The 25293-nt window shown below is 42.4% G+C and overlaps 1 protein-coding gene across 1 annotated transcript in view; it reads left to right on the top strand.

Annotated features, from left to right (window-relative positions):
- TMEM71 (transmembrane protein 71) overlaps window positions 1–25293 on the top strand; it is a 52030-nt gene that overhangs the window by 2885 nt on the left and 23852 nt on the right. The window contains exons 2-5 of the mRNA XM_082259818.1: window positions 7367–7427; window positions 11765–11968; window positions 15840–15988; window positions 19919–20047. Coding sequence (XP_082115944.1) covers window positions 7367–7427; window positions 11765–11968; window positions 15840–15988; window positions 19919–20047 — 543 coding nt within the window. The remainder of the gene's footprint in view (window positions 1–7366; window positions 7428–11764; window positions 11969–15839; window positions 15989–19918; window positions 20048–25293) is intronic.

Raw genomic sequence — 25293 nt, 5'->3', positions numbered from 1 at the left:
AGGTCGCCTGACAGGTCGCCCCAGTGTGAATGGGGTCTTACACTGCACTGTTTTTTGTGCTATCCGTGTTATATATAGATTCTCAGACAGTATTGGGGTATTGGGAATCTGTTTGGTTTACCTATCCCTAGACTGACAATGCTGCTGTCCAAGGGTGGCTCCTTTGCTCCTCCAGTGGGGTGTAGACACCCTTAGACAGGAAGTGTGCTACTGGCAGGATCACTAGGTAAAAATAAAGGAAAAAAAAGCCTTAAAGTGAATAGTAATGCAGCCACCACATTTAAGAATTAGTAAACTGCAATAAATACATTTTTAGTTTTTGAGTTTAAGGCTTCTTATACGGGGCCATAAATAGACGCATATACAAATAGGGTTGCCACCTGACCGGGATTCACTCGAACGGTCCGGGCTTTGAATCATGTGTCCGAGTTTCAGATCACCTGAAACCCCGGACACATTATTCAGACAGGACTGTGGCTTGCCAGGTAAATAAGTATCGCAAGCACTATTTGCATAGGTGTGCACACTGGCTGGGTGTGCCTGAGCACATCATAATCAGCAGGGTTGCCAATTGTCTGGAGGGCTGGCTGCAGTTATCTAAGCTGAGTGTATATGACTCTCTCTCACACTACCCAGAGCCAGCACAGTTCCCCCCAATAGACGGGAGAGAATAGAGGACTCAATCTGCTCTTCCACTTCCTGCCCCTACCCCTCGGTGTCTGCCCCTGCACCCTGTGCCTCAGAAAAAGTATGTGTGGGTGGGAAATTCTAAGCCCAACAGCTGGCAGATACGCCATGGACGAAAGGTGCCAATGCCAGAGCCTGCTTCCTTGGGTGAGTGAGCTTACCATCCATTATCTGTAACTGAACTCTCCCCCCTCCCTCCCTTCTCTCTCCTGCTTCTGAGCAAGCGAACACAGTAAGGTAAGGGGACTCAGATGTATGGGTTGCTCTGTGGACTCTGATGTAAGGGGGGCTTTGGGAACCCTGATTTATAGGGAACTCTGATGTAAGTCTGGGCATTGATGAGCGGACACTCAACCTTACATCAGAGTTCCCTCTTAGACCAGAATCCAGTGTTCCCCCTTAAAAAATAAATTGCCATACACCGCTGAAGTGTTCGGGTTTGGCTTGAAGAAAAGGTGGCAACCCTATATACAAGTGTTTTTTAATTATGGATCTGAACACAGCAGCATTGTTTTTAATGAAGCCATTCACACAGGTAAAATAAACATGAGCTGCTTTTTTTTAGATCCGTAACACAGGATCCAAAAATAAAAAGTAAATTGAGTCTAAACAAAGGAGAAAAATACATTATCATAAAAACAAGTTATGTATGCAAAGAGATGGGAAGGCCTGGAAATAAATGGAAAAACTGGGAAAAAAACTGTTCCCATTTTTTTCAAAGCTGTTTTTTTTCTGGAAAAAAATATATCTATGACATAGTATTCAAACTACAGTATATAACATGAAGAACTTAATGAAAGATTTCTGTTTGCCAAAGATTTTATTGAAGAGAAAACAAGGTGACACGTACATGGATAGGATCAGACACATAGCATACCAATGAAATCATTGGATGGCCAAAAGACAAATACAACACACCCACACAGAGGTTGATCAGCAGTGTTAATTTTGTCGACTAAAATATTTTCGTCTACTAAATTAACACTATTTTAGTCGACTAAAATACGACTAAAACAATTCAGATGACTAAAATACAACTAAAACTAAAATGACATTTTAGGCAAAAGACTATGACTAAAACTAAATTGAAAATTAACACTACTCTGCTGGCCATTTCTATATAGGCACAATTCCATCCAGAGCCTGTAATAATAGCACATTAAAGTTTAAACCTGTATTAGACTACCGCATAAGCATAAGTAACGGGCATCTACTAAGCTGCTGAAAGAAAAAAAATTAGGAAAAAGGCTTTTCCTATATTTTTTCTTAATATTTAATGTTGGTAATATATTCAGGCAATAGGGGCAATGACATTACAGCCAATGGAGTTTACAGTTTTTTGAGTTTTTTTGTATTTTAAAGTTGCACTTCTGTTTGTCAAAAAGCAATATTTCTGTTTTGTTTATGAAACTTGGTTTTATTTATAAAGATGGTATAAATCACAATGACTAAACCTGTGTGTGTAGTGCGTGTTCAAACCTTAATACCATAAATAATAACATATTATTATATTTTTACTCCAGGAGTATATAATTTGTTTGCAAATTCTAGAGACATTTTTAAATAATGAATTGCAATTTACCTAATCCCATTCGATTTAGGTTCAGTTCACACTACGTCGCTCCGACTTAGGGGGCGACCTGTGAAGTCGCGTGCAGCGCGACTTCGGCGCGACTTGCACGGACTTCGTAAAAAGAATGTCTATGCAAGTCGCTCCAGGTCGCCCCCAAAGTAGTACAGGTTCCTTTTTCTAAGTCGGAGCGACTTGTGTTGCTTCTATTAGAACCGGTCCTGTACTACACTATGGGATGCGACGGTGCGTGACTTGTCAGGCTGACCAAGTCGCCTGACAAGTCGTACCAGTGTGAATGGAGACTTATAGTTGACTAAAATGTATCAGATTTAATTGTCTAAAATTTACTGGAGATTTTAGTCAACTAAAATATGACTAAAACAATTCAGACGACTAAAATTAGATTAAAACTAAAATAGCATTTTAGTCAAAAGACTAAAATACAACTAAAACTAAAATGGCATTTTAGTCAAAAGACCATGATGACTAAAACTAAATCGAAATTTAAAATTAACACTGTTGATCAGAACATATTGAAACAAAAGTACATACTATGCAACTCCTTAATTAAAGATTTCTGAGACTTAATGCAAAGTCTTGCCAAAACACTGACAAATTTGTTTATCCTTATAACCTTTAAGTGATTCCTTTTAAGGCACTCTACCATCACTGCATATTTCACATAGTCTACATAGTCTGCTCAGTAAATTGGTTTTTCTTTTCCTCCTCTCATAAAATGGTGTGACCAACATCTAGAGCACGTATGTCAAACACAATGCCCGTGGGCCGAAAGCGGCCCTCCAGGCCTTATCATGTGGCCCTCACACCCAGTTTTGCAGCTGGAACATGGCCAGAACCCCATTCCGCCACCTTCTGCTCTCACTCTCCGCTCCCACTCCCCGCTGTCACTTGTAAATATAGAAGCCTTCAGTGTTTACAAGGGACAGCTTTGCCCTCAGGTCTCTGTTAGATCCCTGGATCTAACAGATTCCTGGACGCACTCACATTGGGGCACAGCGGGGACAGATCTCCAAAATCTAAGGGAAAGAACGATCTCCCTGCAAATACACAGGTAGTAGAGCTACCTACATAGGAAGGTACTAGAGCCGGGCCAGGTATATGAAAGAGATGTGAGAAAGCTTCATGGGGGGGGGGGGGGGGTTACAAACTCAGTGCACCCCTAAACCCTGCACTCCATACAAAGCACACCCCTGAATGCTTCACTCTGTACATAATGCACCCCTGGACCCCGCACTCTGTACATAATGCCCTACAGAACCCTGCACTCTGTACGTAGCGCACTCCTGAACCTTGTACGCTGTACATAGCATAGTCCTGAACTCTGCACATAATGCACTCCTGAACCCTGCACTCTGTACATAAAGCCCTCCTGAACTCTGCACTCTGTATATAGCGCACTTCTGAACCTTGCACTCTGTACATAGCGTAGACTTGAACTCTGCACATAATGCACTCCTGAACCTTGCACTCTGTACATAGCGCAACTCAGATACAACCAGCCCTTTGAGGACAACCCTACTGCTGATGCGGCCCACAATTAAACTGAGTTTGAGACCCCTAATCTGGAGTTTGGAAACATGTCAACAGTATGATTTCTGCTCAATGCAAAGCTGCAATTTGCAAATATTGTGAGAAGGAATATTCTTTTCCAAATGCTACAAGGAGGACAAAACACATTCTGGCATGCCAGAGGGCCCTTAAGATAAATACTTTATAGAATATAATGAAGACCAGAATGAAAGTGGGAGGAGCTTTTCCCTCCAGAGTTCTCATTCCAGGAACTCTCTTTCTGCTGCTTCTGGATCATCACAAAGTGTTTCTTCACCAGCAGCATCTTCAAGTAAGGAAATGTTACAAACCACGACCTCCTAAAAATATACAATCCCTTCATTTGTAGAGAAAATGACACCTGAAAATCAGAAGAACATTCATCAAGCTCTTTATAGAGTAATACACTATGCTTCTGGATCAGCATTGTCAATAACTGAGCATGCATATTGGCAGAAAGCTTTTACATTATTATGAAGGAAAGGCGAATGGTTGCTTGTTCTCATGTATAGGTAAAATCATCTTATCATATACAGTCCTTGGCATTCCATTTGTAATAAAAAATTCAATTTTAAAAAGCAAGTTTAGTTTACAGTATTTACTGAATAAGCTGTACTTTTATTTCAAGCAGATGTTATACATTTCATCTTTCCATGGCTTTCAATTGGTAAAGCTACTACTATGCTGAATTTGTTTGTTTGTTTGTTTTTTTTTCAACTTTTCCAAAATTTCAATTTTTTTCTGAGAAAAAACAGGGGGAATTTTTTTTTTTTCATGGCTTCAAAATTTTTGGAAATGTTACATCTCTATGTAAGCATACATATCTTGACGCATTTATACGCAAGTATTTTACTGATCATTACGCAGGAACTTTTCTCCTAGAAAATACGTGTGTAATAACATCAGTAACATTTTTACGGCCATGTGAATGAAGCCTGATACTGTTTTAACACCAAACTATTAAGTCCCAGTTCACACTACCGCGACTTGTCAGCCTGACAAGTCGCGGTCCATTCTGTGCTACGGGAACCGTTCTAATAGGAGCGACACAAGTCGCTCCGACTTAGAAAATAGTTCCTGTACTACTTCGGGGCGACATCGGAGCGACTTGCATTGACTTCAATTATGTGAAGTCCGTGCAAGTCGCGGTGCACGCGACTTCACAGGTCGCCCCCGAAGTCGGATCACCATAGTGTGAACCGACACTAAGACCCCATTCCCACTAGTGCGACTTGTCAGGCGACTTAGTCGCCTGACAAGTCGCGGTGGGTCGCCTGCCATTGATTAGCACAGGACCCATTCTAATAGGAGCGACACAAGTCGCTCCGATTTAGAAAAAGGGTCCTGTACTACTTTGGGGCGACCTGGAGGCGACTTGCATTGACTTCAATTATACTTCACAGGTCGCCCCAGCAAGTCGTGTCGCCCCTGTGTGAATGGGCTCTTAAACCTAGTATGCTGTATAAATATACTAGAAGGAAACTATGTAACATATCACTGCTAGAAATAGGACTACAATAGCTACTCTTGTATCTAGCTCTCATACACAAAGATTACAATTTGTACTTGTATGAGCCTAGAAAGAGTTTATGGAATTCATTTAGCTTCAGGCCCCAGGAAGAAGGGAATCAGAATGGAAATAGGAATGAATATTTGAATAAACGTGTCCACATTTCAAAATCCAAATTTCTGCTTAGTGCTAACCTGAGTAAAATGAAACCATTCACCCCTCCCTGTGTGCGGTAATTCGCGGCAACCCATGAAAAAAAGTTTACACTTTTTGCACTACAACTCACAGAATATACACATCGGTGTGTTGTGGTGCATATATAGTGCAGGTGTGCATGTGTGCATTAAGCTGCCATTTAAAACAAATGGCAGAACATATACACCATGCGTTGCAATAAAATATGGGTTTTAGTGCCGAAACAGACAGTGACTTCAGGTGAGCTCTGGTGCGTGGCAGAAAAAAGCAGCATCTCTTTTTTTTTTTTTTTATACAATATAATTTTTACACAATATACTACAGTTGTACACGTTTGTAAATAGGGCTAAGGGCACATAGACGTCATTTCTTCTATGTGCCCTATCACTATTGTTTTCTATGTGCCCTTTCCTTGACCTGGGGTTGATCAGGTGCAGAAAAATGAAAGTCACCACACTTAGGGGTCTATTTATAAAAATAATAATCAATAAATTATCAGCGCAACCAACTAGTGAAAAAACCAAAGATGGTAAAAACAATTGAAACAGCAAATGAATACTGGTGCAAATAAGTATACAAATATCAGTGCAATAATCCAGCTGCAAACACAAATTCTGTAACACCTCCCAAATAATATGCAAATACCTATAAAAGTGCTGCGCCAGAAATACTTAATCAATATATAAACAGGCGATATTGATGGTGTAATAAATATAAAAAGAGTCTAAAATAAAGTCCATAAGTGTCCAAGTAAAAGTGAATAAAAGAAACTTCCAACAAGGTGGTAAAAAAAACCAAGGTGGTAAGAAGATCATAAAAATTCTGACCCCTACTGAAGAAGTCGAAGGCTATTGGTTAGCTCTGACGTAACGCGTATAGGGGCGGAGCCTGCGTACCTGACGTCGTACTTTCCCTTTGTCCCAGCTGCATGTGTATCTGTCTGCATTGCGTGCACCGCTGAGTGCCGCCAAATGTGAGTACCTTTTACTATATCTAATAAAGACATTGGTATTCAGACGGAGAGCACTATATATCTCCCCTTTGTTTTATATATACACCGATTTCTGAGTTTGATCGGAGTTCATCCATCCCCACCTGAGTGATCTATGTTGGGCTATCCGAGAGAGCTAGGAGAGGATAATCCCCAGGCTGCTACAGCTGATATATGCGATCTTTGACCCTTTATGTGTCTGTGGCTGAGGTGAGAGACCAATCTAGCCGGTGGTGGGATATATGCACAGCGGTGTTTGTGAAGAAATTTTTATGATTTTCTTACCACCTTGGTTATTTTACCACCTTGTTGGAAGTTTCTTTTTTTCACTTTTACTTGGACACTTATGGACTTTATTTTAGACTCTTTTGATATTTATTACACCATCAATATCACCTGTTTATATATTGATTAGGTATTTCTGGCGCAGCACTTTTATAGGTATTTGCTATTTATAAAAACATTTTGCTGTGCAAATGCTTTAAGCATTCACACAGTCATCAAGATGTTTCATCATAATATGTTTATTTCCTATAATCATCAGCTCCATCTAGTGACCTTAATGAAGTATTTTCCTGAAATACTTCAATAAGGACAATACTGCACTATGGCCACTAGATGGAGCTGATTATCATAGGAAATAAACACATTACACTCATTACGATTATTATTCATGATGGCTTTGAGAATTAGTGAGGCATTTGCACAGCAAGTTTTTTTTTTTTTTATAGACCCTATAATGTGAATTGGTCCATAATGCACATTCACACACAGATAACTATATACTTATATACTATATACTTTTATTTAATGTTTTCTTTTTGTAATTAATCCCAAACAGATTCATCATTGTTCAAAGAGTTGGCACGACTGCCTTCCATTCTATTTGGCCATTACTCAAGGTAAAGATTATTTTCACCTACAAGGTAAAATACCATTCCATTGGGCTTTTTATTAGCTAAAAATATTTCCAGGTCAGTCATACTGTATGTGTAGATCTGTTATATATAACATTAGGTATTTCATAAATCATTGTATGCATTTGTGATGCATAATCTCACAATTATCATTATTCCAAAAATGCTAATGTTTAAAGGAATAAAACTCTTGATAATGGTTGTCTATTGACTAGAGAAGACACAAGTTATGTTGGTGAAATTTCATCAAAGCCGAAAATTTTAATTTTTTCTCATTAAATTGCTTAGGAAAATTAGCTTGGAAAAAAGGATTGCATTTTCTGCATGTAACCAGGTATTTAGCTAAGATTGGAGAGTGAGAGAAACACTGGCTGCAGCTTTTCCCTATAGCTACTACTTGCGGTGCTAAAATGGTTAACCGCAGCCACCCCTGCGTAAATACGTTGTGCACCACTGGGAAAACTGGGCCCCAACGCTGGCCGTCTAAAGAAATATGACTAAGGACTGCCTTCCCCGTAGCTGCTCCTAAGAGACCTTTGCCTATTGCTCATATTAAAGGGTACATCTCAGGGAACATTGCACCATTTCCTAGCCATTCTCCCAGAGTACACACTAGACAAGTTATAATATTATTATTCACATTGCAGTTACTACTTCTTTGCACTGTTTATTGCTGACTAATTAGATAATCCCAGTCTAGTGATACAGAACTCTATTTAAAGTGACCTTGGCATAGTGATTAACCTCTTCATGCTCGCGCTATAGCCGAAAGACGGCTACATCACAGGCCTAAATCGCCAGGAGGGCGTCCATTTACGTCCTCTCGTGCATGAGCTGCCTGCGTGCTCCCTGCGGGTGCTTTGTGGTCAGCGAGTCAATGAGACTTGGGTCATCACAGACCTGGCCCCTCAGCCAATGACAGCTGATCACGTGATGTAAACAGAGCCAGTAATTGGCTTTTTTTTCCCTCACGCTATGTCATATGTATACTTACATTGGTCCAAGCTGAACCAATTAACTATGCAATAAAATCCATTACCGGAGTTCCACTTTAATAAAAAGGATTAAAGAGGAAGTAAAATTCACAACATTATTTTTTTCTTTTTGTTTACCTGCAAAGTAAATGCATAATGTGCTAGTATGCATCGCATTCTAGCACATTATGTGACTCTTACCTGCAAATGAAGCCCGCGTTGTCCCCGCTGGAGGCCCGTCTTCCTTCCGGGTTCGTGGACTTCGGCATGCGTGCAAGAGCCACCGGTCATGGCACAGGGCTTTGAAGAACCGGCGCGGGTGTCCGTTTCATTCAGAGCGCATGCGCCTGATGACGTCATCAGCTGCATGAAATATAAATATCTCCTAAACGGTCCCAGTTTATGAGATATTTACAGTACCTATAGGTAAGCCTTATTAAAGGCTTACCTAAGGGTACAAATGCTACAGTTAAAGAGGAAGTAAACCCTCCTCTGTCACTTGTACCTATAGGTAAGCCTATGATAAGGCTTACCTATAGGTACTGTAAATATCTCCTAAACATGTACCGTTTAGGAGATATTTACCTTACATGCAGCCAGTGACGTCACTGGCGCATGCGCTCTGAAGGAACAGCCGCTGGTGCCGTTCCTTCAGAGCCCCGTGCCGTGACCGTCGGCTCCCGCACGCATGCGCGGGAGTGACGTCACCGCGGCTCCGGCCAATCAGATGGCCGGATGCCGCGATCCCGGAAGACAGGCGACTGATCATGTCGCCCATCATACAGGTAAGCGGGCGGCACGGGGGGGGCTCGTTCTTAAGTAAGTATTTCATAATGAGCTAGTATGCGATGCATATTAGCTCATTATGTGTTTCTCTTACAGGTTGAAAGAAAAATAAAAATTTGAATGGGTTTACAACCTCTTTAAGTTTACAACCACTGTAATATGTTAAATTCAATCCATCCATGTGCTAATTCCTGTGGAGTACTAAAAACAATATTTTTAATTGCAAAAAATAGCAAATAACATAATGAGAAATCTACACAGGTTATTCTTTTGTAAACTAAATCCACAATACCATAAATATCCAGATGGGTGGAAACTAATTATGCGGGTAATTGGATTAATTTTTACAGAATGCAAATCTTATTATGACCCTTTAAAAATACCTTAACCACTTGATGACTGCCCACCGCAGATTTACTGCGGCAGGCAGCCGCTCCTGGGCAAACCGACGTAGTACTACGTCTCTCGCTCAGGAGACTCAAGGGGGCCACTCGCGATCTCCCCCCGCTGACAGAAAAGGACGGTCGGCTGATGTAAACACAGCCGTCCGTACTTCTCCCTGAAGTGATCACAGAGGCTATGTGATCCTGCTATATAGGATCGCATGTCTCTGTGATTACTTCACAAGCCATGCCCCCCCCCCCACTGTTAGAATCACTCCCCTAGGGACACATTTAACCCCTTGATCACCCATACTGTTAACCCCTTCCCTGCCAGTGTAATTTTTACAGTAACAGTGCATATTTTTAGCACTGATTACTGCAGTGATGTCACTGGTCCCCCCAAAAGTGTCAAAAATGTCAGTTAGGGGTCCGATCTGTCCGCCGCAATGTCGCAGTCCCACTAAAAATTGCTGATCGCCGCCATTACTAGTAAAAAAATAAAAATGACATAAATCTTTCCCGTAGTTAGTAAACGCAATAACTTTTGCGCAAACCAATCAAAATACGCTTATTGCGAATTTTTTTTTTTTACCAAAAATAAGTAGCAGAAAACAAATTGGCCTAAAATGTTAAAAAATTTAGATTTTTACTTTTTTTTTTTTTTGAGCATTTCATATAAAAGAATGTAAAAAATATTGTTATTTTTTCCAAATTGTTGCTCTTTTTTTGTTTATAGCGCAAAATATAAAAATCGCACAGGGGATCAAATACCACCAAAAGAATGCTCTGTTTGTGGGAAAAAAAGGACGTCAATTTCGTTTGGGTACAGCGTCATACGTCCGCACAATTGTCCGTTAAATTCACACAGTGTCAAATCACAAAATAGGGCCTGCTCATTGAGCAGCCAAATCCTCCGGGGCTAAAAAACCCAGGATCCTGCAGTCACTATATCTGGTCTCCCACAGTACACAGAACATGGAAATGTAAATATTTTAGTAAATATAAACTGCTAAATACCTTTTCTCATCAGCAGAATATAGCAGTCTTGTCACTTCTATCAGTGTCTGGTTAAAGCTTGTTGGAGGAGTTTTCATTCTCCTCTGATCGTCCTATGAGGCTGCAGGACCCCTGACTGTCTGGACAGTGGTAATTGTATCACTCTCAATTGTCCCTGATGTCCAGAGACTGTCCCTGATTTGGAACAAAGTCCCTCTGTCCCTCTTTCCTTTTCATTTGTCCCTCATTTTGGTCTGATCTATATAGTTGTACATAAAATGCACTATTTATCTTTCAAAATGTGTTTCCCAGTGCCAAACCTTTCATCCAATTTCTAAATTCTAAATTGCTTCTTTTGTAAATGTCAAAAAGCCAACATAAAGTAATAGTAGTGGTGAAAAAAAGCATTTGTGGGTTTAACTAATCTTTTATTTTTGTTTAAATCTCCTTTAAGGGGGGCGTGGCAAGGGGGGGGTGCTATGTCTACATACTTTTGCTAATAGGTGTCCCTCATTTCCATCTCAAAAAGTTGCTAATTGGCCCTGTGCTAATCACATGCACCTTCCCAAAAAAAAAAAAAAAACTCTAGCAATACACACCAAACTGAGCATGTGCAGAGTGCCCTCAAGGCTCTGTACTATCAGCAGATGGATTGGGGATGGTGGAAAAAGGGGAGGATCAGAGAAGACAGGATCAAACAGCCTTTTTTACACAATGCAGAGGATTAACCCCTTAGGTTCCACAGTGAGTATAACAAGCATGCGTTACTGCATATACACACTGATTTTTTTGTTGTTGGTTTAGTAACACTTTAATGCCGCATTTAAATCTTCTTGTAACAAGAACACGCATTTCCGCTCATTGTTTTTCTGCATGTTTCTGCACATCGCAGTGACCATTACTGCCACCACAAGCGATATGCGCATTTGCAATGCACTGCGGCAAAATGTGCGCTTTCTGTGCACTTTGTCGCACATTGCAGAAACGCTAAGTGTGAATGGAGCCCCATTTATCTTCATTTACAGAAAAGCCTTACAAATGTTCACTTGTTTTATTTTTGCAGCATATTATTTGTTTCAAAGGTTCTGCAGGGGTGGGGCTAATTGGAAATCAACCAGTTACCTTGATGTTGGGTTGTGGTGTGAAAGAATAGCATTTATGATTTGTATCTTTTTATTTCTAGAGACACATGTGATTTGTTAGGATTGGAAACACCTAATAACTCTTTCCTGCCTACGCTGGATGCATCACCGTGCCGGCACAGTCCTCGCTTACTGTCTAATGGCTACTACACATTTGAAGACGACAGCTACAACACCGATGATGAAGGGAACCTGTCTTTCAGCCCAACAAAATGTGCCATTTCCTATAAGGAAAACATTGTAAGGTATTTTCATTGTGCATTCATTTTGAGTAGCTGCTCCTACTAAACCCAGGAGCTTGCATTCACTATATCTGGTCTCCTACAGTACACAGAACATGGAAATGCAATTTATTTTAAATTATTTTAGTAAAAATTAACTGCTAAATACCTTTTCTCATCGGCAGTATATAGCAGTCTTGTGACTTCTATCAGTGTACACTGATAGCACTGGGTAAAGCTTATAGGAGGAGTTTTCATTCTGCTCTCCTATGAGGCTCCATGATCCTCTGTCTGGACAGTGCTGATCACATGCACCCTCCCAAAAAACAAAAAACCAATACGCATCAAACTGAGCATGTGCAGAGTGCCCCCAAGGCTCTGTACTATCAGGAGATTACAAAGGAAAGAGATACACTGCTCAAGGTAATGGGAAGCTTGATGACCAACAGCGGTGCTCGCCCCGGCTCGCCTCCGTAGACAGTCAATAATGAAAAGAAATGGCTGCACTCAGATGTGGTCAAAATCCAGATTTATTGGACATCCCAATGTGGCAAAAAAGTGTCAAGGTAGACGCGTTTCACACACTAATACGTATGCTATTACTGTGTGAAACGCGTCTACCTTGCCACTTTTTTGCCACATTGTTATGTCCAATACATCTGGATTTTGACCACATCTGAGTGCAGCCAGGGCCGGACTGGCCTATCGGGATACCGGGATATTTCCCGGTGGGCCGTCGGCCCTGGGGCCGCTTTAATAGGGCCGCCCGCAGAGCGCCGCTTTAAGTATTGCCGGCCGGCGGCCGCCCGCAGTGCCGCTTTGAGGATTGCATTGAGTGGGGCCGCTTGCCGCTGATTGGCCGCTCGCGCTCGCCGCTGATTGGCCGGCGGCCGCTGATGCTGTGCAGGCTGCGTGCACTGCCCCGGCCCCCTCTGCGCTCCCGCTGTGAGCGGCATGACGTCACGGCGGGGCGGCTGGCTGGCTGCGCCTGCGCGGTGGACGGCGGTGCTGGCTCTGGCTGGTGCATCGTCTGGCGCCGACGATCCCTCCTCCTCCCAGTCTCCCACACTGCACGCACGCCAGCAGCCAGCATGTGATCGCAGGTCAGAGGTCAGCTCCAGTCCGGTTTGGCCGTTTTCATGCTGGCAGACTGTCGAGTATGTGTGGTATGTGGAGTGTCCTGCGTGCCTGGTAAGTATATCATCATGCTGCCAATGAATGGGGGCAATGCTGTGCGCTCTGCAATGAATGGGGGCAATGCTGTGCGCTCTGCAATGAATGGGGGCAATGCTGTGGCGCTCTGCAATGAATGGGGGCAATGTTGTGGCGCACTGCAATGAATGGGGGCAATGCTGTGGCGCTCTGCAATGAATGGGGGCAATGCTGTGGCGCTCTGCAATGAATGGGGGCAATGCTGTGCGCTCTGCAATGAATGGGGGCAATGCTGTGCACTCTGCAATTATTAGGGGCAATGCTGTGCGCTCTGCAATGAATGGGGGCAATGCTGTGGCGCTCTGCAATGAATGGGGGCAATGCTGTGTGCTCTGCAATGAATGGGGGCAATGCTGTGGCGCTCTGAAATGAATGGGGGCAATGCTGTGGCGCTCTGCATTGAAAGGGGGCAATGCTGTGGCGCTCTGCAATGAATGGGGGCAATGCTGTGGCGCTCTGCAATGAATGGGGGCAAGTCCTTTGTGTGCTTTTATATCGGTCTTATCTATAAATAATGCTCTCATTAAATGTGCTTTAAAATGCATGATTTTACCTTTTTATGAACAAGAACTCAACGTTGTGCTGGTATGACGACGCAATGCTATGGGGCTGGTATGTAATTATTTCCGGGGCTGGTATGTAATTTTTTCCGGGGCTGGTATGTAATTTTTTCTGGGGCTGGTATGTAATTTTTTCCAGGGCTGGTTTTCATACCCAGTCCGGCCCTGAGTGCAGCCATTTCTTTTCATTACTATCAGGAGATTAATTGGGGACAGTAGAGGAAGGGGCGGATCAAAGAAGACAGGATCAAACAGCCTTTTACACAATGCGCAAGATTAACCCCTTAGGTTTCACAATAGTATAACAAGCATGCTTTACTGTATATACAGACTTTAAGAACCAAGGAGTTACCAAAGTGAAAACAGGCATTTCTACCTCCCCCCTGGCCACCCACCAGAACCATAAAATAAGTTTGACAAATGTCACTGATTGTGACCTCAGTATGGATTTGGAGTGCAACTCAAAGCTTGAGACTCTGCTCCCATGATCCACAGAAATAAAAGGGGTGCAGGCATACTTACTGCATACTAGAGGGGATGGTCAGACTTCAGACATGCTACTTGTGTGGCTGGAGACTGGAAACCTAATGCAGAGGACAATCAGAGACTGGGGACGTGTTACACTATATTGTCAAAAGTATTGGGACGCCTGCCTTTACACACACATGAACTTTAATGGCATCCCAGTCTTAGTTCGTAGGGTTCAATATTGAGTTGGCCCACCCTTTGCAGCTATAACAGCTTCATCTCTTCTGGGAAGGCTGTCCACAAGGTTTAGGAGTGCATCTATGGGAATGTTTGGCAATTCTTCCAGAAGCGCATTTGTGAGGTTATACACTGATGTTGGATGAGAAGGCCTGGCCCGCAGTCTCCACTCTAATTCATCACAAAGGTGTTCTAATTGGTTGAGGTCAGGACTCTGTGCAGGCCAGTCAAGTTCCTCCACCCCAAACTCGCTCATCCATGTCTTTATGGACCTTGCTTTGTGCACTGGTGTGCTGTCATGTTGGAACAGGAAGGGGCCATCCCCAAACTGTTCCCACAAAATTGTGGCATGAAATTGTCCAAAATGTCTTGGTATGTTGACGCCTTAAGATTTCCCTTCACTGGAACTAATGGGCCAAGCCCAACCCCTGAAAATAAACCTCCCACCATAATCTCCCCTCCACCAAATGATTTGGACCAGTGCACAAAGCAAGGTTTGTATAGACATGGATGAGCGAGTTTGAGGTGGAGGAGAGTCCTGACCTCAACCCAATAGAACACCTTTAGGATGAATTAGAGCGGAGACTGAGAGCCAGGCCTTCTCATTCAACATCAGTGCCTGACCTCACAAATGTACTTCTGGAAGAATGGTCAAACATTCCCATAGACACACTCCTAAACCTTGTGGACAGCCTTCCCAGAAGAGTTGAAGCTGGTATAGCTGCAAAGGGTGGGCCAACTCAATATTGAACCCTACGGACTTAAGCCTCGCACACACGCAACGATTATCGGCCGACCGATTGTCCAACTTTTGTCCAAGTTGTGTTTTGTTGGTTGGCACACGAATTTTCTCGGCCAAAAAAATTCTACTTCAGAAGTGATGTCATGTGTTGGTTTGCTTTCTTTGTGTTTTTTCTTCTCTGAGCATGCCCAGACTTGCTCATCAGATTTTTCCCTGTCGAAATCTGTACTGACTGCACGAAAATCGGCCCTTGTGTTGACGGCCAACAAAAATTTTATAGCCTGCACACCAGATTTTTTTTAGCCGAAAAGTCGGAGTTGGTAGTCGGAAGCATCATACTAACAAGCCGAAAATCGGCAGATCGAACGTTGGCCGAAAATTCCCTGCCAATTTTCGACGTGTGTGTACGGGCCTTAAGACTGGCATGCCATTAAAGTTCATGTGTGTAAAGGCAGGTGTCCCAATACTTTTGACAATATAGTGTATGTGAGAATGCTAGAAATTGCAGTCATTACAGTACCATTAGTAATCAGTGTTCTCACTCCCATCACTAGGGTCTGCAAAGAGTCGCACAGCAAGTATTAAGCAGGTGCAAATGACCATCAGGCTGCAGGTTGGCACCAGGGATCTAAAGTCCTTCTCAAACTGAAATATTCATCTTTTTATTTGTTTTTAGAATATTTCGAAGGAGACGTAGGCCCCATGCACAGAGAACCCTTGATCTTTCAAATCATGAAAACCAAGACAGCTGGAGGCCACAGCTGGAAGACGACCTTGGTGACTGCGAACCTCTTGACTTCATTCAAACATTCAATAACTATGCAGGTGGGACTTCTCCGCATTTACAGTTTCTAAGCCCTTCTTGTTTAGGCATTGGTACACATCTACGCATTTTTCAGTGCATTTTCAGTTTTGGAGAAACTCACTACAGTCTATTTAACATGGTTTCCTATGGGTCACGTTCACATCTGTGCATTTTCCACCAGTGAGTTTTTTGGAAAAGATCAGGAACTTTTTTCCAGGAGCAGGTTGCTTTTTAGGTTTCATAGATTTCAATGGAAATACTTACATCAAAAACGCAAAGCTTGCGTATTTTATGGGTTTCTGCTGCGTTTTACTGGTTTCTCCTGCAAGACAACAGACCCCAACCAAAAAATGCATCCAAAACACGTGTGAAAAAATGTGAACCAGGCCTAGTGTGCTTTAGTTTTCTGTATCAGTGCAGGTGCCTGCTATCCAAGCTCTCTCTACTTAACCTCTTTACGACCGCCTGCCGCAGATGTACTGCGGCAGGCAGCCGCTCCTGCGCGAACTGCGGTCCCGAGCAGGAGGCTAGGGGGCGAGCGGGCACTGCTGCTCCTGCCCCCCGCTCGTCAGCGGGAAGCCGATACAGCGGGCAGGTGGCTCCGATTGCCGCCTGACACCCGCCATCGTTCCCCGCTGAGAGAGAAGGACGATCAGCTGTTGTAAACTCTCCCTGGAATGATCATAGAACCCATGTGATCCTTCTATATACCGTGTTTCCCCGAAACCCAGGTCTTATATTAATTTTGACACCAAAAGACACAGTAGGGCTTATTTTCGGGGTAGGCCTTATAATGTTCTGTCCCTCCCTGCCTGCCAGAAATCACGTTTAAACCTAGCTTAGTGTATATAAAATCCTAGGAAGCACTTTATTAGTGTTTTATATACTGTCCAGTGAGTGTTTTTGTAATAAAATTGTGTGAAATACCTTCATTACCGTACATCGCTGCTCTGTGCTCAGCTAATCTCCTGCTCTCTCCTGTCTTTCTCCTCTCATATGGTAGCTGTCAGAGGGGGATGTCAGCCCCTCCCCTCTGCAGTGTACACAGAAGAGCCGGTGTTCCGTGGTAGATTAGATTAGAATAGGTTTAGCTGATCTGCCGCTCTGCTGTCCTATTTTCCCTGGCCGACAGCTGGGGGTTACAGAAGCGGGTTCCCTGGCCGACAGCTGGGGGTTACTAATCGAACACCCAGCGCTTCTGTGTGCACTGCAGAGGAGAGGGGCTAAGATCCCCCTCTGACAGCTACGGTATGAGAGGAGAAAGACAGCATGGAATGAGCTGAGAGCAGAGCGGCAATGTAAGGAAGGTATTTCACAGTATTATATTACAAAAACACACTGGACATTATTTAAAATGCTAATTAAGTGCATTCTAGGATTTTTCATACACTAAACTAGGGCTCTTATTTTCGGGGTAGGGATTATATTGCAGCCCGCCCCGATAATCGAGATAGGGCTTATTTTCGGGGTAGGGCTTACTTTCGGGGAAACATGGTAGGAACACAGGTCTCTATGGTCATTTCACAAGCCACACCCCCCCCCCCCCCACAGTTAGAATCACTCCGTTAGGCTCACATTTAACCCCTTGATCACCCACAATGTTAACCCATTCCCTGCCATTATTACAGTAACAGTGCATATTTTTAACACTGATTACGATTACTGTAGTCCCCCCAAAAGTGTCAAAAATGTCAGTCAGGGGTCCGATCTGTCCGCCGCAATGTCACAGTCCCGCAAAAAATCACAGATCGCGGCCATTGCTAGGAAAAAAAAAAGCAATAAAAATGACATACTGTAAATCTTTTCCGTCGTTAGTAGATGCAATAACTTTTGTGCAAACCAATCAAAATACGCTTATTGCAATTTTTTTTACCATAAATATGTAGCAGAAAACAAATTGGCCTAAAATGTTAAAAGAGTTTTGATTTTTACATTTTTTTTTTGGCAGAATGTGAAAAATATAGATTAAAAAAAAATCGCACAGGTGATCAAATACCACCAAAAGAAAGCTCTATTTGTGGGGAAAAAAGGACATAAATTTATTTTGGGTACAGTGTCGCACAACTGCGCAATTGTCAGTTAAAATCACACAGTGCCAAGTTGAAAAAAGTGGCCTGGTCATTAAGGAGGGAAATCCTTCCGGTCTTAAAGTGGTTAAAGACAATCAAACTCCCAGCCCGTAAAGCCTTGAACAGACCAGACCTATCAGTCCTTGCTCCTCTCATTATAGAAAAATCCACAAATTAAATTCACCTGGCGGCCTAACTAGGAGGATGCTACAATATTGTAGCACTGCCCCCTGGAGGACTGCTGAATTCTTCACCTTTCTGGGTCCCCGTTAGCAACTGCATGCAGAAACCTAACACTTTACTTTCCGGCTCAGTCAATGAACAGTCTAGGGGTTTTGTTTTTTTTTTTTTTTTTTTCTATTATAAATAGGGATGGGAGAAGGGAAGAGTAGGATACTCCAGAGCTTGAACTATTTACAATTCTGAGGACTCCTATCTGAAGATGCAGCCAGGCTGCTAATTCTACCTTGCCACTAGATGAATTGTATATATTGAATCTCAGAACAAAAGACTTGGTTGCACACTATCTTCAGGGTACTCGCCTAGCACCCCCTTTCACTCCACCAGCTGACACTCATCCTCTGACTACTCTACTCCGGGGTGGCCCCTTCCTGGTCAGGCCCTTAGACACGATCCCTGTACTATTTTTCCAGGTTCTCCAGTGTCTCAACCCCTCTAGTCAGCTCTCCTGGACCTCTGGGTTCAACTCCTTTCTTCTGGCTCACCAGGCCGACTGCCTGTGACCATACACCAACTGCTGCAGAGGAGGAGGCAGCCGCCACCCTCCTTCCGGGACTCTGCTCACCAGCCAAAGACCCCAAGCACATGTGCTCCTGGCATTTATAAAACACCCCACAATGCACCGAGACAACAGTCTGTGCCAATCACTGGGATTGTATCAAAGCCTGTGTGCCCAGTGCCATCTTAAGAGCACTAAAGGGCCCCGGGCAATGCAGTGCACTGGGGCCCTGCCTACACAATCGCCCACAAGAAGAAAAATGCAAATTATCGATAAGGCGATATTTATTGGTACAGCAGTGCCAGGCTAATCACAGCTTCCAAGTTCGGTGGCTGGCTCCGGTGAACACACACACACGGACAGGAGTCAGACTCGACTGTCCTGTGTGTGCCTGTTCCCGTTGAGGCAGACAAGCATTCCTGCAGTTGTGGGCTTCCCTTCCACGGCTCAAGTGGCCTGACAGCAGAGCAGGGCTGACAGGCGCCTGCCACCTGCTGAGTTTGGCAGCGGGATGCACTCAGGAATTGGGACTAATGCTTGGCTGGGGCTGGGCAGGTGGGGCCCCCTAGGCAAGTAGGGCCCCCGGGCAACTGCCCAGCATGCCCATTCGGTAAGATGGCCCTGTGTGTGCCCATTGGTCAGGTTTTCTCCACTGTAAAACATGCATTACTATTGGACCAGTGGGGACACTCCCCAGACCAGATGAATCACACACAGAGCACCCTCAGCAGACCTAACTCATGGATCCTGCTCTCTGTTAAGCAAAGAGCCATATAGATTTTTCCTACTGCTCCTCTGATAGGCAGACAGAGCCAAAACTATACTCACTACCTAGCACCTACCTAGGAGGGTGCTACAATATCATAATAGCAATTTTCTATTTGTCCTGTTTACTGGTATCACTGAAAGTGGAGGAAAATCCCAAATTTTGGGTTGTCACCAGAATAGGACTATAAGGGAAATCTTTCAATGTAGAACAACCAGGGATTCCCTCACTTTGGAGGGATTTCCTCTCACTTCCTGTTTTGTCTATGGGACAGGAAGTGAAGGGAAATCTGTCCAAAGGGACAAAGATGGTAAAAATAAAACTGACAAGGATTTAGTATTTTACTCATTCCATTGATATTTTCTTCATGGTACAGAAAGGATTACCGCTTGTACTTCAAGAAGCATTATTGGACCAAGTCTTTCTGCAAGTTTTTCCCATGTGTTACAGTCAGAGCATTCTAATCTTAGAGAACATCAAACTTCTCAACCATCCCAGGACAATGGTAAGAGACTTAGAATTCATATCCCATATTTTATGTATTTATAAGCAAAAAATGGCAGGTCAGCAGATCTGATCAATATATAATTAGTACAGGAAAGGTGCATATGGGTGGGCAATGCACTGAACCAGGGGTCTCCAAACTACGGCCCTCCAGTTGTTCAGGAACTACAATTCCCATCATGCCTAGTCATGTCTGTGAATGTCAGAATTTTATAATGCCTCATGGGACATACAAATCTGCAACAGCTGGAGGGCCATAGTTTGGAGATCCATACACTAAACAATGCAAAAATAACCCAGCACTAGACATGTGCAATTGGTTTCGGTCCAAATATAAATTTGGACACATTTTTGGTTATTTGGTAATTCGGATCTAAGAATAAAATAGTAACAAATTTCGTTGAAATTTAGTTTCGTTTATTCATTTTCTAATGAATTCCAAATTTTCAGAATGATTCTAATTCCGATCAATCAAAAAATGATCAAAGAATATGTGTAAAGAATTGCTGGCTGTTAAGGAGTGGGCCGGGAAGCTGGCTGCCACGTCCTTAACAACTGATGACTCATCAGCTGTCAGCGGGCTTTCCCACAAAGAGCTGAAATGTAAACAAAAGAATGCCGGCAATAGAAAATTCCGAAAAAAAAAAAAGCATGGGGTCCCCCCCCCTCCCCCACCCCAATCCATACTAGGCCCTTCGGATCTGGTATGGATTTTAAGGGGAACCCCACACCAAAATGAAAACAAAACGCGTGCCCCCCCCCCCCCCCCCCAAATCCATACCAGACACTTATCTGAGCATGCACTGGCAGGTCAGGAAAGGGAGGGGAGCAAGCGAGTGCCCAAAGGGCCTGATATGTGTTAAGGGGGGGGGGGCACACTGTTTTTTTTTTTTTTTTCTGAATTTTCTATTGCTGGCATTCTTTTGTTTACATTTCAGCTCTAATTGGGGAAGCCCTCTGACAGCTGATGAATCATCGGTTGTTAAAGACGCAGCGGCCGGCTTCTCGGCCCTCTCCTTAAAAATCAGCTATTCTATACACAAAATTTGAATTTGACGATCATTTTTCGGCTGATTCAAATTGGAATCGTTCCAAAAACTTGGAATTCTTTAGAAAATTAATAAACGGAACACAACTAAACTAAACAAATTCCAAAATGAATCAACAAAACTAAATTAATGACATAACGAATCTATCCAAAGCAAAACTAAACAAATTTTTCCTTTCTTCACATGTATACCCAGCACCTAATCCAACTAGTCAGCATTAAATAAAACAAACAAATTAAACTGTTTACATTTTTAACCAGTTATGGACCCTAAATGTGCTACACACATACACACACTTCATTGCAGTGCAAGGGATATATGTAGTGCTCCCTGCCCTTCTGCCCTGCTGCCACTTCCCTTCTGGTGCTTGACAGCAACTCCCAGCTGTCAAAATGACAGTCAGGAGTTGTTGTGTAATTATAGCTGTAATGATATCCCATACTGGACACACGAAAGCTGTAGCAAGCAGCCATATTGTTCAGTCATTATAGGTCAGCCATGACAGTCTTGCAGAACAGTTATACACGGATACATGGAATGCATAGGTTTTACACTTAAAAGAGCCGTTATCTCAACTCAGAGACATCAAAAACCAGTACTTAGGCCTGTACAGAGCTGTAAACCACTAATTGAGTCCTGGCAGGATGTCTGTTTCTTCCATCCAGGCCTATCATAAAACCTTGACCACATCCATTAAGGATAACCACAACTAATGGGGATCGTAAAAAGCAATCATAGAGCTTTGCTCAATTCAAAACTTAACAAACACACACACGATTCATAAACTCAGACAGGAACATGACACATTAATAATAAGTATATATTTGGATGAGAAATGTCAATCTGAACGAATTAAGGTCATACATGACCACACTAGCACATACAGAAGGGAAGATAACTGTCAGATATTGAATAGGTGACAGGTTTATCTGAGATATTCCATGTTTAGTATCCCTAGATGCAAAACTCAATGCTGAATAATAATAAGTTTAAAGAATGTAGCCGGTACATTTTGGAGGATAGGAATAGTGGTATAAAACTGTCCAAAGAGGAGGGACCTGGCATGGTCATAACCCCAGGACAGCCCTTGGCCACTCCATTTTATTGGTCAGTGGCATCTGTCAACACCCCTTTGATCCCAGAGAAAAAGGTTGACCTCTAACCAGTGATCAGTTCTCATGGTACCACCAAAGAAGGAACATCTATCAAGTTTGAGAACCGATACAACCTGGCTCCAACTTTGACCTTTTCATTATTAAAACCTTATTTTGAAAAGTGTTAACCTTGTCCCTAAGTTCATAGTGAACACTAACAAAGAACCTGTCTCTTAAAGAGTGCTACTGTATAGAATAAATCCTCTGAACATACCTGTCTGTGGTGACAGTGTTTGTTAGATGATTATCCTAAAATCATTATCGCTAGAATTATGAGCTTCCTCCGGTCTCGGACCAAAACAGAGGTGGTGGCATTGAAAGGATTAATTGCCTAATTAGCCCAGTGACAATCGTCCCCTTGTCAGAACACAACAGCTCAGTAGGATAGATCGCTGTACTAATGTCAGATTGTTAGTACAACGGCTCCGACTGGAGCTGACAGTTTTTTTTTCTTTCAACCCACTGGGTTGAATGGGAAAAAAACGAATAGTGTGTACCAGGCTTTAGTTTACCCTAATTAGCCCTTATTTACTCCTTATTCTCCTTCTCCCCTTAGCCCCTTGATCATGTGGGAGCAATCTGTAATGCGATTTGTCAGGTCGCATCCTATTTCCGGCAATGACAGTGTTCAAATTGATGTGACGCAGACTTTGCGGCGCTGCATCGGTTTGAAAGAGTAGTACATGCACTACTTTGGCGATTTTGGGTGCAACTTTAATAGACATCTGTGCATGAAGCATGTCTTCAAAGTCGAACCCAAAGTCCCACTGAGATGCGGCTTTGCAATTGTGCGATTTCAGATGAAATCGCACCTTTTCAAAGCTGCAGTCGATGTGAACGGGGGCTTAATCCTGCAGTTTTTTTACCATTAATATGTTTTTATGTTTTTTTTTATCTCAGCTTTTTAACCATTGATATCTAACCTCTCTGTTATTTCTATCATTCTGTTCATTAATGTTTTGCTGTGCAAAATTTAACTAAAAAAAAAGTCTTTTTTTTTCATGTGTAAGGCCTAATTCACACCTATGCAGGTTGCAGTTTGCATATTCCAGGTGCATTTTGCATTTTTCAGTACGTATTTTTGATCCATTGAAGTATATGTAACCAAAAACCAGAAAAAAAGTCCCTGGCCCTTTCCATAAAATGCACAGATGTGAAGGTGACCCATAGGAAACAATGTTAAATGGACTTTAGTGTGTTTCTGCAAAACTGAAAGAGCACTAAACAAATTCATAGGTGTGAATCAGGCCTAAAACGGAAAATTGTATCATACTTACCCTAATTTTCCTTTCCTTGTACCTATCCATGGCAGCATAAAAGTGATAGAGCTCCGCCTCGACTCCTCCCTCAGGACCAGTGCATAGCATAAAAGAAAGGCCCAGTCCCCTGTCCCATAATTCTTTGTACTATAGAATACTAAGGGTGGGAGCATTTACTGCCATGGATAGGCACCAGAAAAGGAAAATTACGGTAAGTATGATACAATTTTCTTTTTCCCTGGTGCCTCCATGGTAGCATACAAGCAATAAATAACTAGCTCAAACGGGTGGGGTAATGCTGAAATAAGTCATTTTAATTAGGTAATGACATAGCCGCTTGAATCGTCCTTCTTCTGAATTCCACGGTCTTGAGAGCCCCCGGATCAATATGATAGTGTTTAAAGAATGTACGACGAGAAGACCAGGTGGTGGCCCTTCAAACTGTCTCCAAAGAAAAATTAGCCCTTGCTGCCCAAGAAGCCGAGACTGCCCAGGTTGAATGAGCGTTCACCCGGGAAGGTGTTTCTAGCTTTGTAGGCCTTCTGGATTAGCTTTATAACCCAAGATGCCAGAGTCCTGCTGGTAGCTTCCTTGCCCTTCTTCTTACCGAAGGGGATATTTAATAATCTCTCAGAGTTTCTAAATGACTTAGTGGCTTCTAGGTAGGCTCTGAGAACTCTAGAGAATGATGGGAGAGGGGGGCTAGGCCTTTCTTTTATGCTATGCACTGGTCCTGAGGGAGGAGTCGAGGCTGAGCTCTATCACTTGTATGCTGCCATGGAGGCACCAGGAAATAACTTTGCAATGCTTTTTTTTTTTTTTTTAACCAGAATCATCATTTTTTTTTTCATTTTACAAAATTATAAAATTACGCAAATTATAAACTTATCCAGATCAAAGTAGAAAAAAGTGTTTTTCGTGAAGTTTTGCTATGTTTATTGCATACGTATTGCATAAAGAACAAAATAATTTCTGCATGACAATAGTACCATAAGAAGCATTGTTTGTACAAACAAAATGATATATGTATTACTTTTATGTTATCCCAAGCAGTCTTAAAGTATCCAAATAAACAGGCCAAGAGTAATAATGAGAAAAAAAATGTATATATTATATATATTTTATATATTTTGTATTATATATTATGTTATTATATTATATTATTGTATTATATATTTTGTATTTTATATTATATATATTTTATGTATTTTCTATATTATATATTTTATATATTTTGTATATATTATGTTATATTTTTTTTTTGGCAGCTAATTTTTAGATGTGGTGGCTGAATCGGAAGCATAAAACAATGTTTTCTTTTTTCCTTCTATAAACTACTAATCTCTCCATCCCACATATAATGGAGTTGAACGAATGTAGGCATGTTTGAAGTCTAGCCTGGGTGAAAGCCATGGCTACCTCCATAAACAGTGGAGTAGATGTTGTCATCCCAAGACAGGAAGTGTATTATTTGCAGGATCACCGGGTAAAAATAGTGGGAAAAAAAAAAACAAATGCAGCCACCACACCAAAGGATGGGTAAGCTGCAATTGATTCCATCTTTGTTTGTTTAGATACAGTATGTTTAAAAAGTATTGCAACACAACAGACACCAAGACTCTAAAGACCCTCAGTGCCGGTTCACACTAAAGCGATGTAAGACATCGCATGGGATTCGCACCGCACCGCACTGCTCTGCAAATAATATGCGATGTCTATGCAATGCGAATTCAGCCATACAGATTGTATGGCTGAATTTGCATTGCATTCGGACCAAAGTCGTGC

The sequence above is a fragment of the Pelophylax lessonae genome (genome assembly GCF_965119305.1).
Source record: "Pelophylax lessonae genome assembly, chromosome: 5".
NCBI lineage: Eukaryota > Metazoa > Chordata > Amphibia > Anura > Ranidae > Pelophylax > Pelophylax lessonae.
This window is presented reverse-complemented; position numbering and strand designations above follow the sequence as displayed.